This window comes from Micrasema longulum, unplaced genomic scaffold (assembly GCF_059751315.1).
Source record: "Micrasema longulum isolate JH-2025_06_02 unplaced genomic scaffold, ASM5975131v1 h1tg000988l, whole genome shotgun sequence".
Classification (NCBI taxonomy): Eukaryota; Metazoa; Arthropoda; class Insecta; order Trichoptera; family Brachycentridae; genus Micrasema; species Micrasema longulum.
In genome coordinates, this window is record NW_028278177.1 from 467,656 (window position 1) to 480,562 (window position 12,907).

Sequence of the window (12,907 nt, forward strand, 5' to 3'; positions counted from 1 at the left end):
TGTGATCAAACCTTTGATCTTAGACATAGTAGGCCAACGCACTAACCATTAAAACACGAAAAATTTCAGAATTTTTACCCGAGTAGGTTATCGGGTGGAAAACACTCCTCCATGGTCCTGGTTTTATTTCACACATAGAACTGTAGGCTTTATTTGCCTGGATAAGGGAAAGTTAAAGTATTTTTTTAAAATAAGAAGAAGAAGAAGAAGAAGAAAAATACCTTTTTACATCACAATAGACCTTGAGGCCCAATGGGGAAATATCACATACTACAAATACCGATAAAAATATATGAAATGGTTGAATAATTAATTGTATTTTCAATATATGACTAATTAATTGTATTTGGCGGCCTCCGTGGTGTAGTGGTCAAGACGCTTGACTCACAGACGGAAGGTTCCGGGTTCGATTCCCGGTGAGAACACAAAAATTAAATGTGATTTTTCTCAAGCCTGGGTGTTCTGTGATGTAATTCACCGCTGTAATTGGGCCTCCTGGCCTGTTGTGGTGCAAAAAAAAAAAAATAATAATTAAAAAAAAAAAAAAAAAATCCATAAAGATATTGTGGAGAAATGTTTTCAGGTATATATTTTTTTTAATACGTCACTAGAAAAACGAGACATGTTTGGCCTTGATAGTTGTGACGTCGAGATTTGTGACAATGTTCTAAACAAATTTGAATGGTCAGGAACAAATAAACATGAGTCGTGACGTATTAGGGGGCGTGGCCCATGGAATGATAGTTTTTGCGGGAATTCAATATTACAAATTTAAAAATATTTTTTATGCTACTTGTAAGTAAAAAACTTTTTTTTTTTTACTGGACAGTATTTCTTAGACCCGTGATATTTCCCTATTACAGTGATGAATTAAATACAGCTCAGAACACCCAAGTTCAAGAAAAATTACTTCTGATTTTGGTGATCTTTCCGGGAATCGAACCCGGATCCCTCCGGACTTAAGTTGTCTGAGAGAGCTCATCCAACCTCTTTCACAACACGGACTATCTCTTCGTTCTAGTAACGAGAGAACTCTTTTAATACCCCGTCATCGCTCTATTTTTTTTGCCTCCTCTTTCACAGTAGTAGCCGCTCGATTGTGGAATAATCTACCCACTAATGTTAGAGACGCCCCTTCTTTATTTACATTTAAGTCAAGATTGAAATGTCACTATCTAAATATTTAAATTGTTCCTTTATCCTTCTTCTTTCCTTCCCATCCCCTCTCCTCTCTTCATAGTAAAGTGTTATTTTTTTTTATACATATATTTATTTTTGTTAATCTTTGCTTTTAATTTTTGTATAAAATTGTAAGATTCAATATGTCCATATATTTATAATTTTCTCAAACTGAACGGTTTGGGTAGGTAGGAAGAAATTGCCTTAAGGCAATATGCCCGCCCTTATATGTGTATTTATTGTATATGTATATAAAGTGTCAATAAATAAATAAAAAAATAAGTTGAGCGTTTTAGCTATTACATCTTTTTTTATAGAAACGTATACCTGCACATTATGTGGTATAACGCTGGAACAAGCACGCGATCTGTCAAAAGTCATATTTTTCGGTAATCGAAATGGATAGTTTATCAGTTTTTTTTTCAATTTTAAACAATTTCGAAGTCCTGCGACCTTCTCAATGCCATTCAAGTGATTTTTAATTATTTGTTTAAATAATATCTGAAATGTTATTTATTTATTTATTTGTTTATTGTGTTTTAATCAATTGTGATAAAAAAAGAAACACGAATAAACTATAGACTTCTACTCTTCTTCCTAATTTTGATTTCTTTTTCTAACGGTTTTCTCCTGAATTAAAATTTTTAAAACACTTAAGTAGGTAATAAGAATTAGAGTATAATGAATATGTATGATAAAAACAAATATTTTGTTGTTTTAATTTATTGAATAGGTAAAAAAAAAACATAATTTACTTTATAGAAGCGATGACCAAATGCTAGTCTCGATTTGACTTTGACGTTTGTTTGTGTTGTTATAAAAGTTACTGCGCACGCGCACATATCAGTGTTGACTGTTGAAAAAAAAAAGTATTAAATAACCTGTAAATTGTTATATTAGGTAATAAATATTTTTTTTAGTAAGCTTTTTTTTATATCGGTAATAAATAGTTGAACCAGGTATAGTTATTTCCTTATATAAACCTGCTATAAGGAAATCTAATAAGTAAGGCCCGATGTTTATTAGAAGCCCAGTCGGCGGTCGTAACGCGTGACATCAAAATGACGTTATGCCAACTGTGAGCCGTTTTGTATGAGCTCATTTTTAAACCGGAAAATTATAAATGAAAATTCGTTTTCATAAAATTGATAGTTACATAATTAGAATCGTAAAAATCTGCTCTAAATATGTATTATATTTTTAACGCTATTCCTGACTTGTAAAAAAAAATATATTAGTAGAACTGACCGTGAAGAAGCGGAAGAGAACTTAAGACGTCACACGCGGAGTAATTTCAGAAATATAACACTTTAAAAATTTATAGCGCTGATAATACGATACATAAAAATAATTAAAATATATATTTGGCTTTGTTCAATAGTCTATTAATAAATAAAATTTAAAAAAACCACCGAATTTCTCAATTTCTATAAAACCAGTAACACATTTTTAATATACCTTTTTATTCGTAACCGTTCATTATATTATTACGAGAACTGATGACTTTGTTTAGTATTGTGAGAAGATAATATCGTTTTTAATATAATTTACTTAGAAAACTGACGTATGCATATGTTCCGAGTTCCTGAATACATATTAGCTAGTGTATATATTTACGTCACCTGGTCGCTGCACTTTTGGTCATAAAACACGTGGAGGCCAACTTGTTACTTCATCGCGACACTTGACCATTACTTCGACAAAGAAACCGATTATCACAACATTATTAGCGGACACGTTTACTACAAATAACTTAATAAAGTAGTTTTGAAAATAAAAACCGGTCATCTATTCATGGGGAAATTAAAACATGATAAGTACCATAATTATATTTAAATTTATTTCAACAGAGAGGGAAAAAGTTTTCGAGAAGGGAATATGGAAGTCTAGGCATCTACAAGGCTTATGACCTGTCATTGGCTGGTTTGAGTGGCCACTTTACACACTGTGTAACATTCACCATTCTGCCCATGTTTGAACATCCACATTTCCCCAACTCTTCATCTGTTGACTTTTGTGAAGTAAAAGAGCTGAAACCTTTATCACGTGGGTGAGATTCATCCGGCTGAACCAAATCACCTACTAGGCAACGCCTGGAAACAATTTTCCAATTTTTATACTTCTTCTTTTACCAGGTAGTAATTCAACAATGTTTGATTATGTCCAAATGCTTGCAGACTGGCTGGATTTCCTCCCTAGGGAGTTGTTCGTATTTAAATTTATTTCAACAGAGAGAGAAAAAGATTTCGAGAAGGGAATATGGAAGTCTAGGCATTTACAGGGCTTATGACCTGTCATTGGCTGGTTTGAGTGGCCACTTTACAAACATTGTAAAATTCACCGTTCTGCCCATGTTTGAACATCCACATTTCCTCAATATATTATATTTAACTCGCGTGGTCTGCATTATGTTGCACTAAATTGTAATTACAATAGTTTTGACCTTATTGCGTGGAGTTATATCAAGACATAAAATTTAAACAAATGAACTACGTATTATATTAAACTTTTTAGATTTTCAAGGGCGTTCAGATGCTCAATAAGTTTTTAGGGTTATTATGCTGTGTGTCGTTCGTTCTGTTTACCGTGTAACTACGCCGCGCGCCGTGCCGTAACTATGCCGCAAGTCGTTCGTTCTATTTAACGTATGTTACTACATATATTACAAAAAAAAGTTTTAGCAGTTATGTAAAAAAAAATAAGAAATGCATAAATATAAAGTCGATGTTAAATGGATTCCAATAGGGAAATATCACATACGACGAATACCAAAATAATATATGAAATAGATTTCGAAAAAAGAATTGTGTTTTCGAAATCAATAAAGATATTGTAGAGAAATGTTTTTATACATAACTTTAAAAATAAATCATAAATAAACATGTCTACTAAAAATGCGACAGTTTGACCTTGATAATTGCGATGTCAGGATTCGTGACGATTTTCCGTTTACATTTAAACGGTCACAAACAAAGTTCAGAATTTACATGAATCGTGGCGTATTAGGGGCGAGGCCAATGCAATGACCGTTTTCGCGGGGATTAAAAATAGTAAATTTAATAATATTTTTTATGCTACTAATAAGCCGTAAAACAATTTTTCTACTCGACAATATTTTATAGACGTTTATTAATTTAAATTTGTAAAAAAGTGATATTTTCCTGTCGGCAAATATTAGTATACAGAGTTGTAAGAGGGATGCAAAACTAAAGCATCCAAATATGCACAAAAAATTAGGTTGATAATATTTAGTGGTATGTTAATATACATAATTGGTAAAACAGAGCATTTAAAAAATCAAGAGTAATAGCAATGCAATGAAATACATATTAACAGTAAGAATGGCAAACGAAAAAATCCCACAAAGGCATGGCTTGTTTGTGGGTATACAAGAAATATTTATGTGAATTTTTTGCTGCTATAATAAATAGACACATATATAGGCATAATATTGTTGTATAACATAAGAAAAAGAAAATAAAATAAAATGTAAAAGATTAAACGGTACTTTTTTATTTTATAGAAATAAAAAAAGGAAATTTAAAACATAAAAAACACTAAAATATTCCTTATTATTAAACCGCAAAAAAATACTCGTACATCATAGAAAACAATAGTTGATATCATTAGTTTGATTAACGTAATATTATCAGTAAAAAGAGAATTATAATTTTTTGCGCTTATAAAATATGCATGTCTTTGTGCTAGCCTCGTTTTACAATGTCGTATTTCTAGCACACGATTCTTTCTTAGACGTGATCTATTTTAATGACTTGTAAATAAATTTTGGTTCTTGAATATATAGTTTAAATATTGAAAACAATAGATTGATTTGATGTTTACTTTTAGATTTAGGGCGTCCAACTTTGCCTATTTTGGCTTCTACAACCGGCATAATTCAAAGCATTTTACAAGGTTTTCGTTATCTATTTATTCCACATTCTTGAAAATGCTCATATCAGCCCTGCACTCTGCTTCAAGTTTCAATCGCCTAGTTAATAATCGTCAAGTTTGCAGCGAACACCTGCATCACTTATCTCGACAAAATGATAAACAGTTTAAACATAAAACTGCTTAAGGTATACCAAAGTTTAATCTGCGCGCAAAAAAAGCCAAGTAAAAACCCCTATTTGGTACCAACTAAAAGTAAAATCGTGGATGGTATTATGCTGGTGTGGCGCCTCCGTCATAGACAATCCTCAAGGACCTACCGAGGAGCGAAACCACACAAGCGAACGCAGCTCGGTAAGTTACCAGCCTGCGGTTCGATACCCAGCCGGAAGTAGAGGGAGACAAGAACAAAGACTATAAAAAGCGCGAAGTTCAAGGCCCGTTCTTCTCTCCTTGTCCGAAATTCAACTGCAGTGCTTCCTCACATAAAATTAGTCTTCTATAAAACACGTCTTAGATGTAAATTTGAATTAAGTTAGATTTCATTGAATGTGTAATAAAATATTTTTGCATTACAAGCCAGTTTCTTATAAAAAAATAGTGCTATCCATGTAAGTAAGCCGTTCTTATTTCTTGTGTGATAAAATATATATATGAATCCTTTTCCCCGCCACCTTCTGAAAAGAACGTAGTAGGGTGTTGAGCGAGAGGTCATAAGGTACCGACGGGACCAAATGCAGGCTCCAACAGGGACGCGAGGCCCCGAGCGGATGGATGCAGGTAAAAAGGAAGATAGCCTAATCCTACCTCACGCACACGCCTGTGAGTACAAAAGTTACACACAGCGTGTACAGAGAGACCCCAACAGGTAAGCAAAACGCCACACACCCACACTGGTATTACGCATTCATAACCCTCACTTCTAACTTTTAGTAGAGATGAACGCTTATAGCTTTAAATAAAAACTTTACGAGTATCAGTCTGGAGGCAATGTGCAGTGAATTACCTGAGAATTTTAGGGAGGAAAATTCTAAAAAAGAATAGCAATTGCTCAGCAATGCTTTTTGTATCCAGATGATTATTTTTTATTGCCACGGAAGCGAGAGGAAACAAGAGTAGAAAAAAAGGTTTGTTAAAATATCGTAAGAAATAAGTATTATTTTTTTTAGCATCTTTTAAAAATATAATTATTTTTTCTTATTAGAATGTCTCCGTGATATGAATTCTATGCACATTTCAATTGAAAAAACTTGAAAATGTTTTAAATTGTTCATTTGTATTTTATTTATTTAACATTTTGTACGGCTTTATTACTATATAGTAATTTCTTTTAACTAACCAAATAACAGTAATTAAGAAATAAATAAAATCATTTATTGTCAAAAATAAAAAGGAATATAAATTATGGCTTAAATTTGAATTAAATTATGTAAATTTAATTATGTCGGTGTTGTGGTGTAATGATCAGCGCGTTTGCCTACCAAGTTAGAGGTCTCTGGTTCGATTCCCGACATGGTTGATATGAAATATTTATTTGAAAGGGTGTTTTTACACAAGCAAATTCCGTAGTCCCTGGACTGGTCCTCTTACCTTCATGTTACAAAAATGATCAAGATACGCTACGATTGGTGTACCAATGCAGTACCATATGCAACATTAGGTGCAAAAAGGTAATGACGATGATGAAATTATTACTACATGATAAAAATGACAATCTAGTACCTTTTTAAAATTGTGTTTCATAATAATCGAGAGATGTGTGGAAATTGACGAGCGTAGGAAGGGATTTGTGAGAGTAGTAAATAAATTATAGAAAATAGTAAGAGGGAAAACCGGTAGAGGCAGAGATACGTAAAAAATTGATAAGTGAAAAAAGTCTAAGGAAAGGTGATTTTGAAACCGTTACATTTCGTGATAAATAGTTTCAGTCTTGCCACCTAAAAAGTGAATGAGTTTATGAAGTAAGAAGTCTGATGAAGTGGGAGATTGGAGGCAGTTGCGATGCATTCGAAATGAATACACTTTGAACCAGTGCACTTACACTTGCACGTTGATGAATTTTAGGTGAAAAAAAAAAAAAAAAATATTAGGGGGCTTACCCATAAATAAGCACATAGCCATGGAGAGGTCATTCTGTCCCTTGGAGGTCCTGATCTGGATGGCCGCCAGGAAGGAGTAAGCCACCATGAGTCCGGTGACGTAGCTCATGAGAGCCTTCCCGTGGAGGTTTCTCAGCTCGGGGATGACGGCGTACACGAGGAACGTGGCCAGCAGGAACGGAATAGATATGATGAGTCCTGTGAAAGAATAAGGAACTTAATAAGTTAAAAGTGTTCGCATAGATGGTAAAAAGAAAAAAGTGGTGTTCTGCGATGTAATTCATCATTGTAATTGGCCCCCCTGGCCTGTGTGGTGCAAAAATAAAACAATAAAAAACAATAATAAACATTAAAAATGTGCTACTTTTTTAAAACATAAAACAAGATAAAGTTTGCAAGTAATTTATCATAAAAAATACAAGTAAAAGAACCTTCTGAAAATGAACTGCCCAGAACTCTCCATTTATACGTTTTGCTCGTGAATATAATTTGAACTTTCCCCTTATTGATCCCCTTGTTTGTACCAAATAAACATTTAAAATGCGCGCTTTAAAACACACCTTTTTGTCTTATCCTTAGTTTCTATAACATAATCTTATTTTATCTCTAATTATTTATATTTTATATATTTTTATATTTTTGACACTTGTGCAATGATATTAACACACATGTCCACCCTCATTCCATTATAACACCCCCTCACCCACCTTCTCACACACTTACACTCATACAAACACTCTAACATGTATGTATTGTACGAGTTTTTAATGTATATCTGTGGATATCTGTTATATTTTTTTTACATGTATTACTGTTGAAATCCCTAATAAATAAAAAAAAATCAAAGTAGGAACTGTTTATACGTAAATTGATATTATATATTGATATCAGTAGAAGTTTATTTTTTCACATTCTGTTTAAACAAATCTATTAAATCAAAATCATTCCTATAAATCCTACTGAGAGCGTTTCACATAAAGTACTTTAAAATGTTTCCACTTGGAATTATTTGAGCTTCTGGTATCCATTACCAGGTTAAAGCTCACTCATAAAGTTTGGCAGAAAATTCCTGTAAAAATACTTCAGAGAAAAGCCCTAAATCATCATTCTAAAACTCCGATAAAAAATGTCCCGTCACGATTTTTCTCTCGAGTACGGAGTTATCATTTTCAATTTGATATAAATTTATGTCATAAAACGTATATAGAAATGAATAAGTTCTAGTTATTGAATTATTATCTCAAGGGGATCAAAGTTGTGATAAGATTGCAACTAGTTTTGTCTCTATGGACGTTAAGAGTTTCGTACATCCCCCAGGACTGTTTGCAGTTGTCTGATTCTATAACTTAGCGGAACTGAAATTAGAAAATTTGTTAGTTTGGTTTAATACAGTTAGGTACCTATGTTCCATTTTAGAATTTTTTTAACATTAATATAATTATACATTATTTCAAAAAGCTATAGTAAAAGTGGATGATGAATTGCCATCGGATATAGACATATGTCGAGAACTCCGGCAAGAATGCATTCTGTCTCCTATTCTTTTTAATTTGTACTCAGAAGCCATTTTTAGAGATTTGCCAAATAAACTAACAGACGGCATTAGCATTAATGGACAAATTATAAACAATATCCTATAAGCGGATGATACTGTCCTTCTTGCAGATAATATGGAAAGCCTGCAGCTATTTTTGGACAAAGTTCACACGGCTAGTTTAAATAAAAGGCTGGAAATAAATATTTCCATGACTGAATGTGTGGTTATTCGAAAAAAGTCACAAACTTTTCCAATGACTTTAAAACTTGGAGCGTAGGTTATTGAGCAAGTCTATCAATATAAATATTTAGGATTTTTGCTGAATGATCAAAGACACTAATCGAAACGTGGACACCTACCCAAAACATTTAAAAAAAGACCGAAACTTTTGAAATGTGGTGCTACAGGAGGATATTAAAAATCTCCTGGGAGGAAAGAGTCCGAAACGATGACATTCTCCGACGGATGGAAAAAGATAAAGAGGTACTGAAGACCACAAAGAAAATAAAACTTGAGCACTTTGGGCATGTGATGAGAAGCGAAAAATATAACATTTTATAAGTCATTCTACAGGGAAGGATTGAAGGAAGACGCAGTGCAGGTAGAAAGCGCATCTCTTTAATAACGATATTGTTTTTCAAAAATATAAAAGATGCCGAGATATTGAATACTTTTGGGCGGACTTACATGCTGACTCAAATGCTTTCAGGTCATGGTGCTTTTCGAAAGTATCTTCATAGATTTAAAAAAAGAGATAACGATTGCTGCCCTTGCGATAGACTTAGCTCTCAGGACGTCCTCCATATATTACTAGATTGTCCTATGTTTGATGCCGAGAGGTTAAACTGCAAACAAATGTGCGCACAATACAGCCAAATTTTTGAAAACCCAGAGGAAGTTATAAAAAATTAAGCTACTTCCGAGAAATACATTGACTTTCTAAAGGCCATAGTTACAAAAATGAAAAAAATTAATGAGGGAATTGACTCAGACCCGTGAAAAATAACTATTGTGCAAAATATACACACCAGGAAAAAAGCTTTGTATGCATAAGCAAAGCAATGAATAACGGGAACAAGAGGGAAAAAAAGAAAAAAAAAAAAAAAGAAAAAAAAGCGCATCTCTTGGCTAAAGAACTCGCGTGACTGGTTCCATTGCAGCACTCAGTCCTTGTTCAGGGCAGCTAACAGCAAAGTGAAAATTGCTACGATGATATCCAACCTCTACTGGGGAGAGGAACGATAAGAAGAAGAGGATAATTCAAAATCATACACACTAAATTTAAGCATTATACTAAAGGTTTCAGCTCTTTTACTTTAAAAAATTTAGCAGATGGAAATGTTGAAAAAATTTTGATGTTTAAACAGGTAAGCTGGTGAATGTTATACAGCGTGTAAAGTAGTTACTTAAACGAACTAATAACAGGTCATAAGCCTTGACTTCCATATTTCTTTCTCATAAACGATTTCCCGTTCTGTAGCAATAAATTTCAATCTTAATAACGCTCTTTGGAGTGAAATTCAACCATGTCGACCAACATCAGAACATACTCAAAATATTGTTGAATAATGTAACAGGTATAAAAAGAAATAAAAAAAATGTATACATACGCTGCCTAGTAGTTGAAATAATTTAGCCAAATGAATCTCACCCACATCATGAAGGTTACAGCTGGTTTACTTTACAAAAGTCTTCAGATAGGAAGGGTTAAAGAAATGTGGAAGTTTACACATCGAATGTTCAGTGTGTAAAGTGATCACTTAAATCAGCCAATGACAGGTAAATGCAACCCTGGTAAATACTTAGTTTTTTATTTTCCCTCCTCAAAAATATTTTGACTCTCTGCTACAATAAATTAAAATTAATGGTGCCATAAATATTTTTTTACTGTAAAACTTGTGATTAACCAATTCATTAGTAAACCAATCGCAGCGTATCTTGATATTATTTTGTTACACGAATGTAAGGTGATCAGTCTTACGCTTCAGATACCAGTCTAGGGACTATGAAATATTCTAGTTTGAAAACAACCTTTTGAATTAATATTTCAAATCAACCATGTCGGGTATCTAACCCATGACCTCTTGCGTGGTAGGTAAACGCGCTGATCATTACACCACGAGGCTGATAAAAAATGACCAAATTTAAAACAAAAAATGCAACATAAAAAATTCATTAGTATTTAAAAAAATACTTCATCAGCTTAGCCCTTATAATTGCAGTGACAAATTAAATTACACAATAAAAATACAATTAAAACTGTTTTACAAAAATCTCTTCATAAATTCTATGCTAAAACAGGCCTACTTACGCAATGTTATAGAAAAAATAATGTTTGCCAAGGAAACAGATTTTCCAGAACATTAACTTTGAAGTAAAAAAAGGGTTGGTACAATAACAGCCGAAATACGTAAACATTAACATTGTTATTTACGAATGTCAGATACATATACAGTGTTGCTGTCATAAAAAATACGGTCCTCATAATGCGTAACTCCGGTTTTCTAAAAATGTTTTAAATAAAGCTTAAAAATGTAATTAATTTTCCTTTCTAATTTAGTACCAAAATAACCCAATCCACTATTTTTAAAAATACAGATATTCGACCAGACAATGAAAATAAAAAAGGCTTTTTCATATGGTATAATATTCACCATTCTGCATATTTTTAAACATCCATATTCCTTCAATTCTTCCATCTGTTGATTATAGTGAAGTTAAAGAGTTAAATGTTTACATATTAATATTGAATTCCAAGGGGGTTGAATCCAGTTCTTGTGTACAAAATTCATCGCTATCATACAAGGGGAAGTGAAGGTTACAGACTCCCCAAAACAAGAATCCAGGCAACTTAAAATAATCTGAATCATAAAGGATTTAAGATGTTTAATGAGTTGCCAAAATACATTAGGGATGCTGGGTCTATTGCATCGTTTCGTGGGATAGCGATGATTTTTGTTGAAAAAGAGTGTCATCGGAAGACGTTTGGATTTTATAAAAATGTTTTGTTTTTTTTATTTTTTTATTTGTTACGGTATGGCTAGGTGTTTAAATTTTATTTGTACAACTTTCTAAATAAATACATTACTAATTTATTTATTTATTTTTATTTGGGAAAAAAACAACAGTTTTTACATATATCGTACAAAGAAAATAAGAATACAAATGAACGAAAATTGTGAAAACAGACAATAAAAAATTTCCACAGTGGTGTAAGATATCGATTAAGTACATTATCGGTATCAAAATAAAAGCAATTAACAATTGTTAGGCACTTAGAAGTTGCAAATAAAATAAAAATACATATACTTACATACAGTTATAAAAATAAAGTTAATAGAAACAAGATAAATTTAAATTTAAAGAATAAGAAAAGAAAAAAAAAAAAAAAAAATGTAAAAGGTACAAAAATATAATAATGAACATATAAATACATACATAATTACTGACATCGTAAAACTAAGCGGGTGTACTATCTAAAGGAATTTTCTATATTTCATATAAGAGAGATGAAAAATGTCTGCGTGACCGGAGAGAACAGTATTATAAAAATGACATGCTCTAAAGAAAAGGTAGTTTTTCCTTGAGAGTCCTTACATTAGTATTACATTATATTACAAAAAAATTGATAGACTCAAAATATCGTTAATAATAAATCGTTAAATATTTCAACACACGTAATGAACATTTTAAAGAAAACTATATCATTATGGGAATTTACTGGCCTTATAAACTGTCAAAGATTATTCACCATTTTGCTATTTTTTGCACCAAATCAGGTTAAGAAGCCTACATAACATGCATGTTTGAGAAAAAATACATTTTAAATTAATGTGATCTCATCGAGATTCAAACCTAGGACCTTTATGTGTGAGGCGCAAATTTCACGATCAAACATTCGTTGATTATCCTAAAGTAAAAGAGCTAAAATCTTTATTGGCGTGGGTAAGATGGCAATGAATGATTTTATTTTATTTTTTTTCCAGAAAGATTAGGACTCAAAATATTGTAAAAATAATTGTTGTTTGTAAACATCTTGTAAGAAAAATCCTTGTGAGGATCACATTTTTAGGGTTTGAAAACAAAATGAAAATATTTAGGAGTATTTTACAAAACTGGCTAAGTAAATTGAACTGCGCGTTCTTTTGCAAAATGCTCACTGTTGTTCGTTCAGAATTAAAAATTTAAATCGTAATTATCG

The 12,907-nt window shown here is 32.2% G+C and overlaps 1 protein-coding gene across 1 annotated transcript in view; it reads right to left on the reverse strand.

Moving 5' to 3' along the window:
- The window catches only part of LOC148277725 (G protein-coupled receptor Mth2-like), a 149,173-nt gene that overhangs the window by 117,136 nt on the left and 19,130 nt on the right, over positions 1-12,907 (reverse strand). The window contains exon 3 of the mRNA XM_088232495.1: positions 7,170-7,367. Within this exon, the coding sequence (XP_088088621.1) occupies positions 7,170-7,367 (198 nt within the window). The remainder of the gene's footprint in view (positions 1-7,169; positions 7,368-12,907) is intronic.